Source organism: Populus trichocarpa, chromosome 4 (genome assembly GCF_000002775.5).
Source record: "Populus trichocarpa isolate Nisqually-1 chromosome 4, P.trichocarpa_v4.1, whole genome shotgun sequence".
In the NCBI taxonomy this organism is placed as follows: domain Eukaryota; kingdom Viridiplantae; phylum Streptophyta; class Magnoliopsida; order Malpighiales; family Salicaceae; genus Populus; species Populus trichocarpa.
In genome coordinates this window covers 19,207,803-19,231,278 of record NC_037288.2, presented here as the reverse complement: position 1 = coordinate 19,231,278, position 23,476 = coordinate 19,207,803, and the positions used below count along the sequence as shown (strand labels likewise).

Here is a 23,476-nt window from a genome sequence, read left to right as displayed (position 1 = left end):
ATCTGTAGTTTACGGAATATTCTCTCACTGATTAACCGTTGCTTGCTTACCCAGTCTTCTCTTCTCTTTTACAACACAAAAAAGAAACCAAACCAGCCATACATTTTTATCCACAAAGAGAACAACAGATGGCTGCCACTCTCTCAGTCCGGTCCAACCACCTCTCTCCACCTGGTTCACGTCTCTCCCGACTACCGGTTCACAATCCCTTAAACGTAAATCAAATAAAATCATCATTAAAAAAAGACCCTGTTTTCTGGAGGGGAGTAATTGTGCAACCCAGGCGTATTTTAGTGAGAGCAGGCTCCAGAGCCGATGATTCGTCGGCGCCGTTTGAGATGTCAGTGGAGAGCGCACTCAAACTTCTTGGTGTCTCAGACGGCGCGTCATTCGATGAAATACTTCGCGCCAAAAATTCCATTGTCGCTATATGTAAAGATGACCAGGAAGCCATTGCACAGGTGATAAACATGTTCTCAATCACACTTGACTACTATCTCTTTCTTTTTTTCTGAATAAATTTTTGCAATTTTATCTAATTGTGAAAATTTGGGCTTTAACTTTTAAATTTAGTATATGAAGATGGGTTTAGTTAGTTAAATGTGTTAGTTTTATTAATGGGTAATTTTTAAACTTGATCAATTAGATCAAGGTTTGAGACTTTAGGTGTTTTGAAGTGTTTTTATTGTTTTTTGGATGGTTGTTAATGATGGGTTTTTGCAAACTGTGAGGTTTAGCTTGCAATGTTTGGAAATTTGTTTCTGGGCTTCGTGCCGAAGCTGGATTAATTATTGCATTTGTGTTAAATTTAGTTTACAGTGGATTGGATTTGTGTTATCATGGCGATTAGAATTTCAAGTTTTGTTTTTTGTTTGAGTTTTGAAGGTAACTGGAAGCCAGCGTGTCATTAGATGCATAACCAGGTAATGGTTAGAACGTAGAATTGCCAAAGGTACCTTAGCTCTATGTTCTGTGTAAAAAGTGATGAGTGAGTTTAGTGGTGGAGGTACTGGATTTATGGGGTGCAGATATCTTGATCCGCACGTTGCTGTCCCGTGTTGAGATTTAGCGTGTTGTTGGTTGGTGATTTTGGAGAGATTTTTGAGATATTGATCTTGGTAGAATCCATGGCATGTAAATCGCAGCATGTAGTGTCTTTTAGGTCTTTTGCCATTTTCTAGCCTTATTTCAAGATAGTAGTTAAGGTTTATTTTGCTTGGGTTTTGTGAACCTTTAATTTGAAGCTTGGGTAAGAGAGCGCCCCGGTTTCTCCCCTTTCCAATTGATGTTTCTGCATGTATGTTGACCTATCTTGCTACAGTTCTTCATTTTTCTATAAGATAGTGTTGTCTTTATGAAATAGTGGCCGTTAAATTGACATTGATATAGTTGAATTAATGACATTTGCTTTCTGTCACAAGCATTTACTGAGCTGGAAGCTGGAATAAGATTTTGCACCACTGTGTTTTAGATATTTTTTTCTGTCATGAGCACTATAGTTAAATTGTGATTTTTAGGTTGAAGCCGCATATGATATGTTGCTCATGCGGAGCTTAATTCAGCGCCGGGCAGGAAAAGTCGTGAGCAGTAACATTCGTTATGCTGATGTTAAACCTGTAAGTGGCCCTGGGATGGGACCAATGCCACAGTGGGTGCAGACTACAATTAAGAAAACCCCTGTTTCAGTGGAAACACCATCAACTGGAGAGTTGGGCTTACAAGCAGGAGTGTATGGAGCTTTGATGGTTTTAACTTATGTTAATGGCACTTCCATGCCTTCTGTGGCACCTTATGCGGGGGCTGATGTTCCTGGCCTGATATTAGCTACAAGCTTTGGTGCTTCCTTGTACTTCATGACCAAAAAGAATGTGAAGTTAGGTAATGCTCTTTCCATATACGCTACATCAAATTGCAAGGAAATTGATCTTTCTTTATGCAGTTCATCAAATTTCAAGGAATTTGGCCTAAAATTTCATATGCTCGAATCAGATCATTTTTTCAGGTTAAAAGTTTCTTTGTTCTGTCAATGATGCACAGTATGCAATTGCTTAATTATGTTGATTGTCCCTTGCAACTTCATAATGGTTGGAGATAAAGAAAAGGGGGTGTGCTTGTGTGTTTGGGTTTGGGTTTGGTTGTGGGGGGTTGCCCAGGAATAATTTGGGTGTAACATTCTAGGATGATACCTATATGGGTTACCAGGGCTTACTGTGTGAGACTGAAACTCAGTCTCAGGGGAAATTGGTAGTTTGTTTTCAGTTTCTGTGAATCGATGACTTCTTGTAAACAAAGACTGCATAGCTTCCATACATTTTGTGAATTTCAATTCTGTAAGAGGAGCAGAAAGCATCTAAGAATGTTGCTGGTCACCTTTGCAGGGAAAGCTACTATAATAACTATAGGGGGGCTCGTGGCTGGAGCAGTGGTGGGGTCAGCAGTTGAGAATTGGTTGCAGGTTGACATTGTCCCGTTTCTTGGACTACACTCCCCAGCAGCTGTAGTTAGTGAATTCATACTCTTCTCTCAATTCTTGGTCTCTCTGTATCTAAGGTAGGGTTATGATGAGATTGAAATTGCAATATAATTGTAAAACCTGTAATTATTCAATTGCGTGATCACACCGAGCTTTTTTAGGTTGCTTATCATTGCATATTGTACAAAACTAGCAAATAGAATGTAGCGAGACTTGAATTGACTTGGAATTTGCTTGGCATTACAATGATCTTCTACACGCCTATTTAATGTTTTAACGCATTCTTTGTCAGTTAAAATTCAGTCCTTAGACCTTGAGGAATTATTGCCCTTTGTTATTTTTTGTTTAAAAAACTGAAACCTGATGCCCCAGTATGCTTTGCCTGTATCCAGTTTGATCAGAAATCGTGTTCTGGCATGATTAATTGACTTTGACACTGGCGATTCTGTGTTCATGTCTTTGTTTCTCTATCTCTTGTCAGTTTTTGGATAGGAGCGGCTGCATTTCCTTTTTATTTTAGTTTTTCTTTTGCCCGCAACAAAGGTTGAGTGCTTCCACCCCTTCAGGAAAACTACCCACCATTGTTGTGAGATCTCCCAGGAATACTATTTTTATGGTAAAACCCAAAAAACGTATGCATAAATATAGAGAGGGAGATAGTTTACCCTGTCACCACATGGTTTATGTTCCAGGCTACTTGATGAGTTCTCAGCCTTCCTACCACCTGCCTCAGTAAAAAGCCTTTTAACTCCATCACGCAACTTTGCTTTAGGCCACAATTTTATGTATTTGTGAATGAAATAGTAGCTGTGGATTTAAAATATTTTTTTGTTTAGAAATATATTAAAATAATATTTTTTTTATTTTTTAAAAATTGTTTTTGATATCAATATATATATCAAAATAATTTTAAAAAAATATATAATTTTAATTACGTTTTTAAACAGACTTAAAGCCGCTACTAAACTCACGTCACTGACATCTGGACAAGAGCCAAATATTAAAGCTGCTCAAGGGAATCGGCATTCTGAGTCTCAAGGGAATCGGCATCAACATCATCCATAGACAAAGTAGTAGTAGGACTTTGCCACGGAAATAGCCATTGTTAGACCCTTGAAGAAGGGGACTGCTATATTGACTCCATGGCTGTGAAAGATTGAGAGTTGAGCATCTGGACTGCTTATGGCTAACCACAAATTAAAGAAAACAGAAGGTAAAGGAAAAGCACTGGACCTGCCTTCCCTTGGCTTCTATGCGTCAGCAGTCTACTATGTTTGTTTATGTTTACGCGGCCACACCATATTTTAAGAAAAAAATTGATTTTTTTTAAACTAATTAATTAATTTATTATTTTGATATTTTAGTGTTAAAAATAAATTTTAAAAAATAAAAATTATATTATTTTAATGCATTAAAAAAACATTTTAATAAAGAATCATTAGAAAAATAAAAGATGGGTTTTTTAACCATTGTTTCTGCTCAAATTACTGCATCTGCCAGTATTGTTGCCTGTCGTAAGATGTTACTCTGATTTTGGATAGAAGTTTGCAAAGGTTGACAGGTAAGGGAAGCATTTCTCTTCTCTGGGCATCATCCCAGCGCTAAAAATTAAAAAGCAATCCTCTCTTCACTCTTGCAAGATAGCAACCTATCACTACAAAATCCTTCGTTCAACACCAAACTGTGACTAATTACGATGACCTCCCATATAGAATTCCCCCCCTCTGCAGTACTTCTTGTTGTTCACGTCAAGAATGATGCAAGAAAACTGAAACTCCAATTGACAATAAAAAATAAGTAATTCGTGGCTGCAAAAACCTAGTAAAATAGAAATTTCAACTGTCTCGGCGAGCTAAAGATTGCTTCGACAGTGTGGTATACGAGGAGGTGTTTGGCAATGAGATTAAACTTGTCTTTTATTAAATTTTTTTTTTTCAAACTATTTTTTTTTTAGTGTTTTATAATTGATTTGATATGCGGATATCAAAAATAAATTTATAAAAATAAAAAATATTATTTTAATATATTTCTATATAAAAAAAACATTTTAAAAAATAATTTTGGTTAAATTTTTGAATGACTGAGGAACTGCTATCAAGATCTTAATTTATATAGCATTTTTCAAACGGTGGGTATATCTGAAGTTGTTAGTCTCCTATTTTTGATGTAACATTTGCGTATAACGATTCTTTTATGGAAACATTACTAGTAAAATTTATCGATTGAACTAGGATGTGTTTTATATGCGGCCTGCTCGTGACGAGTACTAGGGAACCACGCGAGGACTTGTAGCACAGAGCTCTCTTTGAACTCTCTCTTCCCCTTCTGGGACAGGAATAAACTACCAGGCTACCATTTTTCATGTAATGATTCTTTGCCTGCGCATGATCAGTATTAGAAGTATGTGCTCCCGAAATCCGACTATTTGGCCAAGCACAAGCTTCAGGACTAGATAGATATATCTTTGAAGCCTAGTTTATACTTCTTTCTTGCCACTGATCATAAACTGATGGCCCTTATCACGGTACGCCATAGAAGAAGGGGATTGCTATGGTTAACTCCCTGTAGCCGTGCGAGTTTCACGTTGCCTATGGTCAATCCCACAGTGAAGAAAAGCATTGGACCTCCGATCCCTTTCCCAATATTTTGCTTCCACGTGGCATATAGAAAGCTAAGAGTGGCTCAAAATTTTCTGCTCAACTTCCTGCTTCAGTACTGTCATAAGACGTTACTCGTTATTTTGTATAAAAATTTATCATGCTTCAGTCATTTGGAAAGGTTGACGGATAGGGGAAGCACTTCTCTGAGCATCATATCCCCAGGGAGAAGAGCTGAAAAGAGGTCCGCTCTTAACAAGTTTAGCAAGGGAGCAATCTATCAACAAAAACCTGACATTTATCGGGTCTACACCAAACTGTAAATAATTACAATGACTGCCCACTTGTAATTTTACCTCGGCATTTCTTGATATGAATATCAAGAAAGAGGCTAGAAAACAAAGGGTTTTACAGGTCTCTAAAAAAAAAAGCAGGCAATACAACTCCAATTGACAAAAAACAATCAGGAATTCATTGCTACAAAAACCTGGTGCCATAGAAATCTAAAGTTGTCTCAGCGAGCTGCTTCAACAGTGTATATACCAACCATACATGAAATGGGAGATGCAGCCTTTTTCTGTCACCTGCTGCCATTTTCTTCAGCCAGGGAGTCCCCTATAAAAGATTGCTTCTCCATTTTACCGGCATTATTTTCACTATGATTCACAAGATCATTGTACATCTTCATAGAAGCCTTAGAGAACTCCGTTAAGGACTCAAAAACCGTTGAAAATCCTGTCTGAAATCCACTCAGCGTGATCCTTTGTGTTTCTTGCACGTAGTTGTGGTGTTTTTCCTTTTCTATATCCAGCTTCTTCCTAAACATGTCCAGCTGATCTTTCTTCTCAGTCAAGTGCTCATGCTGGTGTTCTGTCTCTTGCTCAGGTTTATACTCTAGAAGTTTGGATTCGTGAAACCTGTTCTCTACCTTCTGGAATGACAGGTTTCTTCTGTCAAGTTCTTTCGCTAGACTGTCAACTTTCCTCTTCTGTTGTTGTTCCTCCCCTTGCTGAGCCCACAAAGCCCTTACATCTTTTGAGAAGCTTTTCAACGCAAACGATACTGCCTTATCTGGTAACTTATCCACAGAAGATAACCAATCATGGCAGATCACAAGTAATGGGGGACCAAATGTTCGATACGGCGCTGCTGAACTCCTGCCCCGGGAGTAGAATTCAACCTCAGGGACTACGAACTTGCTTAACCAACTATGGAGAGCTTCCACGTATGCCTTTTGTGCTGCAACATACTCTTCAAAGCATGCACGCCAATTCAGAAGCTCAGCCTCAAGCTGAAGTGTCGCAAGCCGGTGTGAGTCATTGCAGAATTTTCCATATGTGGGGCTAGCGAAAGTTTTTACTTCAAGTAGAATTTTGTTCTGGGTTTCATGGGATTCCAACATAATCTTCCAGGTGAGCGTTAGGCTGCAAATAGAGTAAGATAAATGAAAAAACCAGGAAACCCAGAATGAAAATTGAACGGAATTGCTTGTAGTTTCTGTAACTTCCTTACCCTTTTAACAGTTCTACGATTTGAGGCTGCAGTTCTTCATCTCTTAGTTTCTCAATTCTCTTAGATATTGATTCAGCACTTCGAATTGCAACCAAGATCCTAGCATATAAATCTTTTACTGCTGCTCTGGTCTTATCTATGGTGAGTTCATCATCTCCCCTGACATCCTGGTTTCTCATTCGTGAACACTTTTTTTCATATATTTTTCGTGTGCTGTCCCCTGCCTGGGGAACAATAAAAACATGCTCGGGTTTAAATAAAAGATTACAAAGTTTGGCTTTCCAAACCATCTTGCAATTCTCTGTCAATAGTTAACTTCATTTTTTTAAATATACTCCAGTTTATCAAGATCAATGTCCATGCATCTTGTCTTTGAAGCTAGTGGACTTTGCCAAAATGGGCAGCTTCTTCATAAATGTTGCTAAGAGAACAGTGCACACAAACTAGAAATCCCCTTTCATGGGGAACCGAGTCCCATTGATGTTCAATTTTATCTTGATTATAGAAAATTTCATGATCTGAAGAAATTGTAAGGCAAACTTCATAAACAAACAATCTGAAGAAACAGTTGAGTGATTGTGACTTACCTTAACCTCTTCATAGAGCTTCTTTTCCCAAGCATACAACCTTCCAAGTGTAAGTGAATGGCTTCCTGAATCCATTCCTCCATAATCATCAAAGAGATCATTTTTATATTCTGTCCAGGTAGAAGAACCTTTCAAACTGGATGCTACAAGGCTCTTACATGATGATGGCTTTGATGAAGTCGACCGATGCCATGCAATGGCTTGGATTAGTTTTGTTGAGTTCTCTGATTCATATAATACGGTGATGAGTCTTGAAAGATTGATATTGACAGTAGAAGTATGGAGTAAGATACTCTATTGTTTTACACGATATAGAAACGCAACAAAATAATATGGAAAACAGATATTGCATTGTCCCAGTTTGATAAATTAGTGAAACAAGTGAGTCTCATACTTACAAGCTATTTGTAACTGCATTCCAAACGGTATTTCCCTAAATTCTGAATTTTAAAAAAAAAATTATTTTTTTCATGTTTATGATACGTTGATATCAAAAATAATTTTTAAAAAATAAAAAATTATATTTTCATGTATTTCCAAACAAAAAATACATTAAAAAACAACCATTATCGCAATCAAACATCCATTTAGCTACAAAAAAATAAAGCAGCAAGTTCCAAGACTTTTCAGGCCTGTGATTTAGACCTATCATTTTTAGGAATTATTGTAGGAAGTTTGCTTACACATATTCTCAAACCATGATAAATTGATAATAATCAAAAACACAGAGACAAAAAGAAATTGTTGAGGTGAATAAAAACAATTTATTTTTCAAGTGATGTTAAAAATAAATAAAAAATACAAGAAAGTATATAGACGTTGGATTGATGGGACCTACAAGTGATCCCACTTCAAGATCATGATAAAAAGGGCTATTCCTGGAGTTTTTTCTTGTCCTGTCTGCTTTTATGTGTTAGCATTGCTCAAGAATAAACAAGTTCTCATACAATGGAAGAAGTTTTATTCTATTCATTACATGCCAACCAAAAAAGGCAGGGCAGATCTTCCAGTAGAAGAACTTGCCCTATTTAAGCACCCACACAAACAAGGACCACAGTACATGTTTTAAAAATTGAAAGAATAAAATTCATAGAGTGGACTAACTAAAAGATTACCAAAAGCAATAGAAGAATAAGCTAGAAAAGAATTCCGACAAAAAGAAAGAAACAAGTCATAGCATGCGAAGACCAATTACTTCAAGAAAGTGAGCAGATACATTTGGTAGCTAGCTTAGTCTGCGTGATTTAGATAGGATTATGCAAAACAGTATTCTAAGGCAGAGGAAGAAGATTTACATGGTAGTTAGTAGAAAATCACTTTAATTTGTGAGCAAAGATAAAATAAAATATTGGAAATCTTTTCCCCTAAATTTTTTTAAAAAAATTGGACAAAGATCTAAACTAAGACTCACCATATGAAGCAATAATGTTATTTCCTCAACAAATACTCTTCTCATGTTATGTCCTCTCCAAATTGAATTCAGAAATTGGGTTTTAAGTTTTAGCTATAAAAACTATTTCAAGTGATGCAGAAAGTTGAGAATTGGAAGTGAAAATAGCTGCCAGTAAATAGGACAATGAACACAGATAAAGAACCACCTCGGAGTATTTGAGACCATACTAGGATACCAATGTTTACTTGGTACAACTGTTGCAATTGAAGATTAATATTCTTGCAAAAATAACAGGAAATAAAAGGTTAATAATGACAGAAACATAACAATATAATTACCCTACCTTTAATTTCCTCCAAGCCAGAATGCAAAAAAACTTTATTAGCCTCAAGCATCCTTGAAACATCCTTGCCAGAATCATAAGCCCTAATGAAATGGTCCTCGATATCCTTCAATGCCTCCAATAACTCCCTCCCTCTCTCTGGCTTATCAATTACTGTGAGCCCATTTTGCTTTTCTTGGCTGTCATCACCACCTCCATCAACTACCTTAACCACATTACCCCCACTCTCCCCAAGATCTCCTTTTCCTTTCTCTTCAACAAACACCACATTTTTCGCTTCCTCTTCTTCTCTATCTCCTTCTTCTTCTAGGTCAGGAATCCCTTCCTGTTCTCTCACAAACCTCAAATCATCATCAGAAGTTCTCGTGTAAGCACTCATAATCTCTGGTCTCATGGCAGTGTCAAAAGGGTTAAAGAAATCCCACCCAAAATCCCTCTGTGGTGATTGTGGTGGCAGCGGCATTTGCATATAATAGTACCCAAAACTTTGTTGACCACGCTCCTCTCTCTGCATGACTTCTTCTTTATTACTCTCTTCCTCATGATCACTAGAATCAGAAGAAGATGTTGAAGAACCACAAGACTCGCAAGCGATGGCTTCTTCATGAGTTGTTGACTCAGATGGTCTTTGTTGAAGAAACATTGGGTTTGTTATAACATTTTGCTGCTCATTTGATGGTGGAGATGGGCAAGAAGGGAAAGTAATGAGAAATGGTGAAGTTGGAGAAGAATGTCTAGCTACGAAAAGCTTTATGCCTGCTGCTACTGCATAGAGAGATTGACAATATCTACAATGTGCTTCTGCTAGTGCATGTCTTCTCTCTACAGCAAGCTTCAACTGGCGTTTCCTCTCTCTACAGATAGATACAACCTCTTCTTCTTCTAGCTTAGAAGCAACACATCCCATTGTTTCACTTTGTTAAAGCTGAAAGTGTCTTCTCTGTGTGTGTGCTGGCTTCTATATAGGCGTGGATGCTGCCTTTAGAGAAATGGAAGAATGTAAAGAGAGAAAGGTGGTTTTTTGAGAGAATCTATGTATTCTTTAGGGATAAAAAGGAGGCGCGGTTGGGCCAAAATGGGTTTTATGTAGTTTTCAGCAATGGTTTTATACATGTAGAGCAGAAAATGTTGCTTTTGAAGATGTTTCGGGTTGTCCGAGTTCATCTTTTGAAAAAGAAGTGATTTTCTGCTAGAAATTTGGTTCTGGAAGAAGATATAGAGCAACCCATTTCATTTCTTGGCTAGGGAAACATGAAAGAAAAGTTGTAGAGTTAAAAATGCATTACCAGAAAGATTAGTTTTTGTTTAAAAGAACACAAAGGAAAAAGAAGAAAAAACTTTCTTTGTCAAAGAGAGAAGAGGCTTTGGTGGTGATCCTATCTAACTTTTGTATCAGACTAAAAATGGCTTAGCACTATAGCAGAGAATGTGGGGAGACAGAAGTCCTTCTGGTTTAGCTAAAAAGCTGAAGCAAAAGGAGTGAGACTACTCTTCAAAAAGAAATGAACAAGGAGGAGGGAAAGCCCTTTTTTTTTCCCCTTCTTGGCTTCTGCTGAAATGGTTTTAGAGGTGATTAACGCTTGACAAGCTACTGGCTTGAGATCATCAAAGTAAATGGAGAGAAGGGAGGGAACCAGTCTAGCAGGTACAGACAACAAGGGAAAGCCCTTTAGGGTATTTGGCAGCGGTTAAAACTTAAAAGAAAGTAGGGGCTCGAGAAAGAGAGAGAGGAGATGGTGGTGTCCTTGTGACTGGTAACTGGTAACTCTTTACTTAAATGAATTTGCCCATGGTGATGTTTGGCGATTTAACTGTATTTTTAATCAATTTTAAAAATTAAAAAATATATATTATTTTAATATATTTTTAAACTAAAAAATACAACTTCAATCAGACTGCCCTACAAAACCCTCACTCTTTAAAAGAAATAATAAAAGTTGTGCTGATAAATAAATTTAGCAGAGATTTTTACAGGGAAAGACCAGGCAAGCCACTTGGGAGGTTGGGACAGGCTAGTGAGTAAAAAGAGGAGTCAATTTACTGTTAAAAGGATTGTGACTACAGGGATGCGAGATGAGAGAGAGAGAGGGATTTTGTCTTGTTTCTGGTGCAGTAGTGTTGTCTTTGTTTATGTTTTGAGTAAAATCATGACCTGGTCGCTGTTGTTTTTTTAGGTGTTTGGAACTGAAAGTTATTTTATTTAAAAATATTTTTAATATTAGTTAAAAAATATTAATATAAATTTAGATATATTTTGTAAATGCACTAAAATACAATTTCAATTACAAAAACAATGTACAATATGATAATCCGTCTAAATTAAAAAGAAAAGAAAAGAAATAAGTTGTGAGAGTAGAAAACAGAGGGAGCAGCTTATAGGTTATTCTAGATAGATTGGTAGTGATATGATGTAAGAGCATAGGCAAATGTTAAGTAAAATACTTAACGGTGCATGAAGACCAGCACTTCCGAGCCATGTAAAGCTCCAAAGTATGATACAAAAAACATGTGCAAATATTGGGAGTGGCGCCATGTTCTTTGCAAAAGTGATCCAGGCTTCGCTGCGAGTTAGGCTAAAACAAATTTGTGGACACTGTTAATATATTTTTTAATAGTAATTTTTTAAAAAACTTAAAAGCTCAAAATTTAATATATATTTAATAAAATAAATTGAAAATTATATACATTAATAAATATTAAAATGATTTATTATTATTCACTAAAGACCAACCTTCATAGTCGTATTTGCTTGTTAGAAAATAATATAAATTATATCATGAGACCTCACATAACAGCTTAAACTATTGGGTTGAGATGGTCTTTTAACATGGTATCAGAGCCTTGATGACCAAGCGAGATGATTTTTTGACATGGTATCAGAGCCTTGATAACCAAGCGGTCAAGAGTTCAAATCTCACCATCCTCATTTATGTGATAAAAATTAAGCACAAGATAGTGTGGGCTTGTGTAACTTTCAAGTCCAAATGACTTTCACTTAAAAAGTTGTATTAGAGAATAATATAAATCATATCCTGAAACCTCACCTAACAGCTTAAGTTATTGCATTGAGATGTTCTTTGACATTATTTTTTCTAGAAAGATTAGGAATTAAAAAAAATGCAACACAATTACAACAAAAACAACCTTTTTTATTTTCAAACTATAGTAAAATGATAACTTTTTCTCTCTTTTTTTCTTGCAACTTATTGTATTTTCTTTCTAAACTAATGACTGAAATATAGATAAAATAAAATTTTAAATTCAAAATGTAAAAACCTCATAAAAATAGGACTAAAAATAAAAAAAATAAAAAATTTTAGGGTCCTAAGAAGTCAAAAAAGCACATCAATTGCAGCAGAGAAAAGGGAAAATGGCTGGAATTTTGTTTCAGCATTAATTTCAATCCCTTGAATCTTAATTAAGTTTAATCAAGAAAAATAAATTTAATTTTGCCAAATCAAGCTTCATTTTAATGTCAGATTATTTTTTAATATTACAAGAAAAGCCTTGCTATGTTTACCAAAACAAATTACCAAAGTTCAATTTTAAATAAACTTAATGTGGAAATATCTACTAAAGTGAAAAATTAATATTTTTTTAGTTTTTTTTAATGTTTAATTTAATTTAGTTTTATTGTAATAATATGTTAGAAGGAGCAAATAAACTTTAGCAGAGCACCATTGTCATAAAAAAACTGTTGAGCTTAATGGTTGTCGTGGTCACGAGAAAATCATCATTCCATGCCTAGCAATTAAGAATCTTGCAGGTTTTAGGACCCGATCATTGAGCGCTAATTCAAGATTATTTTTTTTTTTCCATGCCCAGACTTGATATTCGTTACTTTAATTAGTCAATTTTCTTTAGAAAAATGAATTTCAAAAATAAAAATATTTTATTTATTTTCACATAAAAAAAAAAGACTAAATCGGCATCACCAAGAGAGTTCCTCTTAGATAGGACACCATTCACTTCTAGACATGTGGTAATAAATGGCTTGGTGATCTCAATGGCTATAGCTTTGAAATTACTCAAAGGAGTCTTGTAGTGTCATAGGCTTCGTTGCATCCTTCAGGGTTCTTCGTCATAAAAGCCTCATCATCTTTGTTTATTGACATTATATTCCAAACTTTCATTTTTTTGAGCAATAACTTTCTTTATCATGAAAGTCTTGAAATTCTCCATTAATCCAGAAACTTTTCAAGACCCATCAAAATTCTTAGATGAATTTTCATTTCATCGATGATTTTATATGAGATGATCAATCACAAAGCTATGTAATTTTTTTCAATTATCAGGAACTCTCTATTCCATTAGTGATTTTATCTGGAATATTAATGGCAAAATGATGTAATTTTTTTTCTAACTCTCTAAAAGGCTTATTTTATTGGTGATTCCATGTGAAATGATCAATGAAAAAGTTATATAAGTTTTTTTCAACTCTCTGGAACTCTCTGATTGGCTTATTCCGTTTAAGATGGTTAGTGGAAAAGCCATATAATTTTTTTTTAACTCTCTAAAACTCTTTGAGAAGTTTATTATGTTGGTGATTATATTTGTATGTATATTTCATCGGTAATTCCATCAGTGAAAAACACTTTTTAATTACAAGTGTTCTTGATTTTCTTATCTATCCAACCTTTAAATACAGTAAAATCACAAGCACAATAATACCATTTATATTCATAATAATAAAATCACAACAATAAATGTTTTATCAATGTTAACAACATTTTCATTGTAAAGGAACAACTATCAAGATTACATTAAAGTAAAATTCATTACACATTAATGTATTACAATTTAATCATATTCTTCTTCTTCTTCTTCTTCTTTAATTTCTTCGTTGTCATGCTTATCGTTATCTTCTTCGTTGAAAAGATATTCATCAATATCATCATCTTCATCGACTTTTGTATGTCCATTGATTCTCAATATATTATTTAACTCATTAACGTCAACATTAACAAAAATATTCTCAACAACATGAGAATTAAAATTTTATTCTAAGTCGGTAGATGGAGTAACTTGATATGCATCAACTAACTCATCAATTTAAAAGATATCACCTACGGTATTTACTTCATTGGTATTTTCTTGAACAACTTGGACACGACCCTTGTGTTCGGTTTTCGCTATTAATAACCAATCAACCCTGGAACAATCATTTCTAAACGAAGGGGTGCATGTGCAATAAACTTATTGGCATTGTTTGGCAAAAACAAAGACATTGTTTACGTTGCGAAGTATGACCTTTATATTAATTTCAACAAGACCATAGTAATGATATACTATTATTCCTCTATAAGTGGTATCATACAAATAGCATTTGAATAAGAAGACTTTATTAAGCTCGCTATAATATTTCATTCAATTACCTCTTCTAACTTCTCATAATAATCAACTTCAAACTCATTAGAAGTTGTTTCCTTAACACAAATTCTACTATTACATGTCTTTCTACCCTGACCATATTTTTTAGTATGAAAAACATATTTGTTAATGAAATACTCGTTGTAACACTTGATCTTTCTTGTAGTACCCAAACATAATAATTGCAAACTATCACTATCATTCTCTTCCAATTAATAAACTTGGTATATGATTACAACCATTAATAGTTAACAAGAAATGTTTAATGAAATAAAGTATTAATAAAAATATTAATTATTCAGTAGTGTTTACATGTGTTCTAAACCATGTTGCAAATTATTCATTTTATAATTGAAAAATTTCAAATTGAATGAGATATGAATCATGAGATAGTAAAAATTAACTAAGATGAATTTATTAATCTATCAATTTATAAGATTATAGGATAAAATTATTTAAAAATAAAAATATATTAACATTGTAGTTGGTGAATAAAAGGTTTCAATTCATTACAGTTAAATAACACATAATTATATGCATGTCTAGATTCTATTTTTATCAAATATCTTCCCCTTGCTATGTTTTTATACACAACTAATTAGGTATCTTTTATTTAACTCAAAATTATTCAATTTATTTTAATAATATCCTTAACCATTATCAACGTTTTTACTTTTAAAAAAAGAGCTGAATATGCAGTGCACTTTTTTACTTCAAAAGTAGGGTCTGTTTGGGATTGTGGTAGTGATGGCGGTTTAAAGTGTTTTTCGTTTAGAAATGCATAAAAATGAATTTTTTTTCATTTTTAAAAAAATTATTTTTGACATCAGCACATTAAAACGATATGAAACATAAAAAAAATTCATTTTAACAAAAAAAATTTAAAATTTTTGAAAATACAATTTGCACTGCGTTCCCAAACACACCTGAAAACTCCAAGATTGCACTGGGCTATAAATTGACTGGGTAATTTTACCATTATTTTTTATTATTATTTTCCAATGTCCTTTGATGGTAAGTAAAGGGTGCAATGGAAATAAACAGGGTATTTAGTATGTAATAATAGTTGTTTTTTAAAATATTTTTTTTCTTGAAAATACATTAAAATATATATTTTTAAAAAAATATTTTTGATATTAGCACATCAAAATGATCTAAAAACATCAAAAAAATATATTAATTTAAAGAAAAAAAATTAAAAATTTTTAATTTTTTTCAAAAATATTTTTAAAACACAAAAAAAAAAACTGCCACAACCCATTTCGTTTTAAAAGAAAAGGAAAAACTCTTCTTTGGTAGGAGAAAGAGGAGTAATTGAGACAGGGATTGGTTGAACTAAAACATGATCATTGGTACAAGCAATGCGATTTTTGTTGCATGCTGATCACTAACTCAATTTATTAAAAAAATATAAACCCTAATTTTTATTGTCAATAACTTCTTTAGGGATCAAGCCAAGACGAAGTGCGTAGGAGACAGAACAGAAAAGGGATTTCAACATCTGCACTGGATAGAATCATAGAATCCATCTCCAACAACTCTTCTACTCAAGTTAAAACTGAACTAACATGGTTTCAAGTTCCAACACCAGAACTAATCTGCATTTACCTTCTAGTCTTGAGGTGGACAGAAAGATTTCTTGAAGAATCACCTTATTATAAAAATAATTTCAATCTTCATGCCAAATGGTTTTGTTGAATCACAACAACACAAGCCAACCAAAACACTCTTATCTCGTACACATTCAAGGCTTGTTACACATGTAAAGGTTCTCTTAATTTTGTCTGTCTAATGCCAGACCAATCCACAAAGACACGACGAGGAAAGAAGTAAGCCCTAAACCACTGCTGCTCAAGGGTTTGGATGTTTTCTTTTAGAAGGGGTGGGATCTGCCTGTATTTTGTAACATAGCACTTGGAATGTTGGGAGCTGAATCTGCAAGGCAGTGTTTTGAAACTGGTGGAAACATGCTCCCATGAATTTAATTTGGCCCTCGATAGATAGAGTGATTCATCCTTGACCATCAAGGCCATTGAGAATGGTGCCACTGTAATAAAAAAATGGCAATTAGGTGAAACAGAACAGAAAAAGATGTGGTCTTTTGTGGGTTAGGAAGAACATGCCCTGACAAAGAGCTTGACAGCTCAGGGGAAAAGGCCATCCATCCTTCCCCTCTCTCCAATAATATCATTGTGGTTGTTTTTTATATATAAATAAAGAATTTGGCATGCTAGAATGCGATTAAAAATAACATAAAATTTAATTTTTTTTAAAACACGAAAATAAACTATTCTTTGAGAATATCTGATATGTTTTAATTTGCTGTCATGGCCGGAGAAGGAGAAGTGGAGAACGATGGCTGTGTATGGTGATGCCCTACAAGCTATAGACGCTGACCTTGAGGTTGGCTTGGTTAGCACATGGCTAGTGAAAAAGTTATCTCTCACGATTTCTCTAGTTCTGATGGCCTGACCGGAAAAAGGTATTCAGTCAACACTAGCAAATTGAGCCGCTCAGTGTCTCGGGTTGGAGTAAGAAAAAAAATCAAACGCTAATAAAAAAATTTAGGTATTGCTAACCAGGAATCTAAAATTAGTTATATATTAAAATGATATTTTTATTTAATATTAAGATAAAAATATATTAAATCTATATAAATAAATTAAGATTGATATGCGAAACTTACGAGAATAATCTTAAAAAAATAAATTAAAAAGCTAAATTTCTAATTAACTATGATAAAAAAAGGTGTTGTTTGTTAGTCACTGTGATGATCAGAAAATCAGACCTATGAATTTTTTACCGAAAAACTTATTTTCAACCCATTTTAACATTAGAACACCTACAAACACTCTTAAAACATGATCAGAACCAGCCTAATAAACAAAAAAAAAATTAATAACAAAATCAACTCGAATAAAATTTCTCATTCTTAACCTAAATTTGGTTTTTTAAGTGATATTAAGGCTCAAAACAATCACCATAAAACTTTTCTAGTCATATGAATTCTATTGATCTAGATTTTAATTATTTTGATAATCAGAATGTATCAACGATAACTCTTTCTTTACATCGAATTCCAGTGAGTATCTCTTTCTCCTCTCACAAACAAAAAATGAAAAATAAAGAAAATAAAATTTAATATCAAATTTGAATATCTTACAACTAAAAAGACCAATCACTTATTAACTAAAAAAATATGAGGGATCAAAATAATATTTTTGATGAAATTTGAAGTTGTTATCTATTTTTTCTGTGTTTTTCACTTTGATCCTCTGTGGTTTGATTTTTTCTCTTAAAAAAAATATTGTTTATTAATTTAGGCTCAAAGGGCTCAATTATATAAAAAAAAATTAAAAATCAAATTAAATTTTTTAAAAAATATTAACTATTTCAATCCATGCAAGCTCAACAGTAAAATCACCACGCAGCATAGTGTTTTTCTTTTTAATTTAATATCGCACAGAGGTCAGGCCTAGGCCACCATCCGATTATGAACTGAAAACAACTGCAGTATGGATTGCGATCATAAATGGGTTTTTGTGTGAAGATTGATTCCATGAGCAGGCTAGACCCAGTATCATGAAATTAATGAATGCATGGTTAATTGTTCCAGGATAAGCCCGTTAACGAGGTCAGAAGACCGAAAATCATCAGAGGTACATGAGCAGAAAAATGAACTTTATCTGCTAGCACCACAAGCACAAAGGTGCAGCCGTCTTCTCGTCTTGAATCAAACATAAAATTCGCCAATACAACGAGGTGTGGTCATATTTGTGACTTGAACCAAACAGCCGATGAATGAATCCGTTCCATGTATCAAACAAATAACACTAAAACCATCATGGAAATATTCTCACCTCAGCAAAGTGTCCATTTTTGGACAACCTACTCAACTACATCTGGCTGCATCTCACAAAAACTACAAACTGAATCCCATGGCCATTTCCTCCAAGTCATTTTCAGTTTAAACTTTTAAAGTCTGTCAAATCAATGTATTTTCATGAGAATAACATTACATGTTTTGTTTCCCAATTAGAACTGCTTCCAGTGCACGCTGTCTCCATGAAAACCCCGTTCTAGAATCTGCCAGAACCCGAATTGATAGCAGCTGAAACTTTGTTCTGTGTCAGCGTCCGGTAAAATCAAATTTCAAGCAGCGAGCATGCAGGAGGGAGAAAGGGAGCATAATTTGCCAAGTTGTAACATTTACAGAAGTAGAACACAGATAAAGGCAAAGAAAACTAAGGGCAGAAAACTTCCCGAGAAATAACTATTATAATCATGACCTTGTACTTATCCAGTTCTAGGGTTTTTCGCACAGAAGCTAAATTCAAGTATGAGTTCCAGTTAAAAGTTACAGTGTACATTAAAGAATTTGAAGGGCGGCTCCTCTTATCTATTTCAGAAGCTACCTGGTATTCACACGAGAATAATACAAGAGACAAAAACATGAGATATAGCTTCATCAAAGCCTGCCAGCTTCCGTTGGTGTGGTGCAAGGAGCCAGTGTGTTGGGAGGCAGGCTGATTCCACCCCCTCTAACAGATATATTTGAGCATTTGACCGAGCTAGCCCTGCTTACAAGATTCGAGTCAAGGAACACAACAATCACAGTTATGTCATCATGGAAATGCCGCCGCACACCACGATCAATCTTTTTCAGGTCTGAATATCTCATTTCTCTCTTCTTTGCTGCTTCTTGCAAGGCAGCTTTTACAAGCCTCCTTGCACTTCCCTGCATGAACAAACCAAACAATTTCATAAATGGATTCATCTTGAAGTTTACAGTACCACACGCATTAAGTTCCCAGTAGGACATGAATCCACCACAACAAACCAAACAATTTCATAAATGGATTCATCTTGAAGTTTACAGTACCACACGCATTAAGTTCCCAGTAGGACATGAATCCACCACCACGATGATGAGACCTCTTGGTTTATTTTATGTTTATTCAATTAAACAAGCGTTAAAATACGGAGCCAGGGATGAGAATAGAATACGAAGCAAAATGTAAGAACATGAAAAAAAACTTCAAAGAATGAGTTTGGAGGCTTGCTTGACAGCCCAATTCTACAGTTGAATTTGCAACTGAAACACTCAGTAACAGAAAATGGTGAACTTTCCATTTCCAAATTGCAAACAATTAATTTGGAGGCATGCAAGACCTTGCTAGTTAAAATTCCAGATGAAGAGCACTACAAACACTTTTTTATCAGCAGGACTGTTTACAGCATTTCAAGACCCAAAGTTGCTATTCACTCTCGATGAAGATAATCTAACTATGTTTTCAAGAGAAAAACATGTGAGAGAAAGAGAGAAAAGAACAGAAACAGGAAACATTTGGGGCTGAAAACTTCTCTCTTTCTTCCAAAGAGAAGTTAATTTCACAAGCAAACGGTTGATAAATTAAGTTTGCATGGAAACAAACAAGAACTATTCTAACTGAAGGTACAGTCCGAATGTGCAATTTCCCTATTGTTTCTCTATGCATGGATGATGATGAGAGAAAGTGTTACAAACAGGTGAAAATCGTTAAAGATTAACAATTTCTACCACGGAGATATATGTTACTTACATTGTGTGGATGATTTTGAACAATATCAACTGCTTCTTGATTGCTTAGGTGCTCCCAAAGGCCATCAGAGGCAAATATAATAAATTGATCATGAGCCTGCAGCTGGTGCGCTGATATTGATGGTTCTGAGCTCAATATTGGATTTTTAAAAGGTTCTCGAAGTCGAAATTTAGCATATAAAGGTTCCCTGTTGAACTCGGCCTTCTTCAAATATACATCACCAATAGATCTGGAAACCTATGAGGTCAAAGGATAGCGATCATCAGTCAACAAATTCAAAAGCAAGGTTGCATAAGTCAAAACTGCAACAAATCAAAAGTATTTCATGAAATTTAAGAAAAACAGTTGATTTAACACCATGAAATATTAACCTTATTTGGCATACCATGTCAAATTATCTGATTCAAGTCACAGAATGCATATTCGTATTTGCCTAGGAGCAGTCAAGTAATAGAAGGTGTGTGCCATTGACTCGATTTTGTAGTTCTCCATATTATAACCGCATGATCATTTTTCTAAAAGCTACTACAGGTACCTAAAAGTAACAAGGCCATAGAGCTGATAGAGCTATGAACAACACCACTAACAAGACTATGACTGCAAAGCCACTCAAAATCTTATCCTGTAGGGTGATATCAACCTCAGCTATCCAGGTATTGAAGACTACTTACAAACAGTCACACCAATGCCTAACAAATCCAAAGAACATCAAGCTAGACAGGGAGAATACTTTTCCAGATATAAATAGATAGCCAGCTCCAGCTGACTCTACCCATATCCACCATGTGCTGCAAAGTGGAAATCAACAACAATGCCTCAGAGTGAGGCCATCTTCTCATGCCAAAGAGAATGGGAACTGAAATTGATGCTGAATTTAAAAAATACCACGTTCCAACTCCTTTCATTGTATAAAATGCCCTCGAGCTCTTAACACATCAATCGACAATAATAAGCGTCTAGAATACAAGTCTACAAGGACAGGAAACTGCGGGGTTGATCCACACCTTCTTTTTCAAGTGAAAAAAGAAGAACATAATAACAAGTTTTTGGATAGTGAACAGCTTACCTGTATAAGACCTTTTACACGCCACACATTGTGCTTTAAAACTACAATCTGTGAGTCATCAGGATGCAAGGCGTGCAGTTCATGTCTCACAGACTCTATGCAAGCGTTGTGCTCAGCAGATAGCTGAATAGACAGAACTTCCCCTGTTGCCTTCACAGCTCTACCCAAAACAGCACGCGAATCACCGAGGTTGGCAATGTAAAGGGTTCCATTACAGATCACACCAACCAGGCAGCAGGATCCAACTGCTGCAATTTGGGGTTTCATAGGCCACTGTTTAGTAACGAGAGAAAGAAAACCCTCTTCTGTTGCTTGAAATGCCTTCCGTATCACTTCCACTGACATCGATTGTTGCTCCGAAGTAAACCCTGCAGATAAGCATTAAACCTGAAAATTTTAGTGCATAGAATAGACTTAATATCCAAAAGCCCACCAACAAGCTAAATTTAAAATCAAATTGAACTTATTGGAAAAAAGTGGAGAAAGAAAGGAAGATAAATCCACAACTAGAAACCTGCATATTTTTAAATCAACGATGGATTAAACACTTGACCCTTGTCCACCCATGTGCCTATCATACCATCAACTTAAGACAACACCAGTCATAAAACTCCTCTTCAAGTGCGACCAGGATACCTATTTGGGTTATTTGAAATAAACTTTTAAGATTTAGAACCAAACAACAAGAATGGCATATGTGATTCTGTGATATTTGGACTAAACACCCTCAGACAATAGCAACGTAAGGGATTGGATGGCAACTGGGTAAATCTCCACCCAGCAGGAGCCTTTTTTCACAATAAGGTTTCACCCACAGCATGGTTCTTCACTTTCTGTCATCAAATCCATACCCTTTACCTTGGTATTCTCAGCAAGTATAACAAGGATAGGCAAAAACCAGGAAACACAAAGTCAAAAATACATGCAGAAGAGTTCATCAACTTACTCTTGAGATGCTGAAAGAGGTGATCGTTGATGTAGCGCGATGTCTCAGGCCCTCCATGTCCATCATAAACCCCAACAAAAGTACCATGCGGGCCAGATTCATGTAAGCTCAAACTTCCCGACTCAAGCTGACTCTGATCCTCAAGTAAATTGTTGGCCTGCACTACTGCCATAGAAAATTCACCATTTACGTGCTGCCCATGATCTTTGTACCACAACAGCCCGTCTTGGCGACCACCAGTATCCGAATTCGTGTGAACATATTGATCAGACCTTGGCCGGAAGCAGGCCCTCAAAAGGTTCATCAACCCAGATAACATCCCTCATCTCATCCAAACACCCTCCGAATAATCCGCATTTAATAAGTGCCCAAAAGAACTCTGACCTAGAAACCTCAGAACGATTTGTGTCCTCCTCTACTTTACAACACAGTAAGTACGCTCTACAACAAGATAAATGACAAAACAAAATGAATAATCTTCCACCGGAGGTCTAATAAAATTCAGATAAAAACCCGCTACTGAATACTCAATGCTCAACAAAACAAATTGTTGATCAAAAACCCCAATCCTGACCTCACCATGCTCTAGTTATCAGCAAGCTAGTTTTGTACAACAAAACCAACAAAAAATAAATTCACAAAGAAATCAGTAGCTGTATCGCTGGGGTTTAACAGATCAATAAAATATATAAAACAAGCTTCCTTTTCCGCTAGTTTCAATCCATGAATTGCAAAACAACATATGAAATCAAGGCCTATGGTAACAAAACAATTATGTTCTCTCTCTAAGCAAAAACCCCAACACCCTAATAATGAAAAAAATAAATGAAAAAAGAACCTTTGAAAAGAAAAGGAGTGGTCAAAGCCCACTTTTTTCTCACGGTTTGGTCAGCCATTGAAAAAATCCAGAAGGTCTGACATTTAACATTGAATCATCAAAACCCATGATGATACAAATCAGCAATGACTCATTAATCATCATAATTTAACTGATTATTATAAAACAAAGAGAATCAAACTTTTTTTCTTCCTTTCCAAGCTTACCTTGTTATAATTTGACTTGTCCTTCAAAGCTACTAACTGAAACAACTAAACAAAGAACTACTTCTTGTGGGCTTATCAGAGTGTTAGATCTATGGATCCAACGGAATCAGGAGAGCATAAAGCACGAAGGGGTTTTACCAGTTTTTTTTAGTGGTTTTGTAGATGATGAAACTGTTGAAAAAGAAGTTGAATGGGGTTATGCCTTATAACAAAAGTGAAGTTGGACCCAACTTGTATCCCTCTCTCTCTCTCTCTCCCTTCTCTCTCTCTCTCTGGTCTTAACTAGTAGACAAGCCCCATAAAAGACCAACAATGGAGAGCTTCAAGCCAGCAAAGCAGAGGTCCAGTTTTGGGCCCCACACACACTTTGGTAATAGAGAGAGAGAGTCAATGAACTGATGGATTTTATATTTTGGATAATAACTCTTTAATTTTTGGCCTAGCCAATAACTAATTTCCTATTTTACTTATCATTTTGTGCTTGAATTTGTTGTAATATTATTTGGTAAAATGAAATTATTTACTAATTCTGATTAGATGTGAACGGTGTTTTTAACACGAAT

At 35.0% G+C, this 23,476-nt stretch overlaps 3 protein-coding genes and 1 long non-coding RNA gene across 4 annotated transcripts; 1 reads left to right on the top strand and 3 right to left on the bottom strand.

Moving 5' to 3' along the window:
* The first annotated feature begins 62 nt into the window (after window positions 1-62).
* On the top strand, window positions 63-2,750 carry LOC7470415 (protein CHAPERONE-LIKE PROTEIN OF POR1, chloroplastic). Its single transcript, XM_002306159.4, has 3 exons — window positions 63-461; window positions 1,518-1,878; window positions 2,379-2,750. The coding sequence occupies exons 1-3, from the start codon at window positions 129-131 to the stop codon at window positions 2,552-2,554; spliced, it is 870 nt and encodes a 289-aa protein (XP_002306195.2). The 5' UTR covers window positions 63-128; the 3' UTR covers window positions 2,555-2,750.
* Window positions 2,751-5,348: 2,598 nt separating this feature from the next.
* Window positions 5,349-10,664, bottom strand: LOC7470414 (protein ALTERED PHOSPHATE STARVATION RESPONSE 1). Its single transcript, XM_024599024.2, has 4 exons — window positions 8,906-10,664; window positions 7,170-7,393; window positions 6,583-6,806; window positions 5,349-6,494 (listed from the first exon to the last, which is right to left on the bottom strand). Exons 1-4 carry the CDS (start codon window positions 9,810-9,812, stop codon window positions 5,651-5,653), a joined length of 2,199 nt encoding a protein of 732 aa, XP_024454792.1. The 5' UTR covers window positions 9,813-10,664; the 3' UTR covers window positions 5,349-5,650.
* A 7,856-nt stretch (window positions 10,665-18,520) lies between these two features.
* LOC7453657 (probable protein phosphatase 2C 60) lies at window positions 18,521-23,199 on the bottom strand. The gene is made up of 5 exons (XM_002305493.4): window positions 22,914-23,199; window positions 21,870-22,310; window positions 20,924-21,291; window positions 19,858-20,094; window positions 18,521-19,013 (listed from the first exon to the last, which is right to left on the bottom strand). The coding sequence occupies exons 2-5, from the start codon at window positions 22,186-22,188 to the stop codon at window positions 18,744-18,746; spliced, it is 1,194 nt and encodes a 397-aa protein (XP_002305529.1). The 5' UTR covers window positions 22,189-22,310; window positions 22,914-23,199; the 3' UTR covers window positions 18,521-18,743.
* Window positions 20,383-20,917, bottom strand: LOC112327291 (uncharacterized). The gene is made up of 2 exons (XR_002981443.1): window positions 20,743-20,917; window positions 20,383-20,645 (listed from the first exon to the last, which is right to left on the bottom strand). It is a non-coding gene; the product is annotated as an uncharacterized LOC112327291 (long non-coding RNA).
* Window positions 23,200-23,476: the final 277 nt, after the last annotated feature.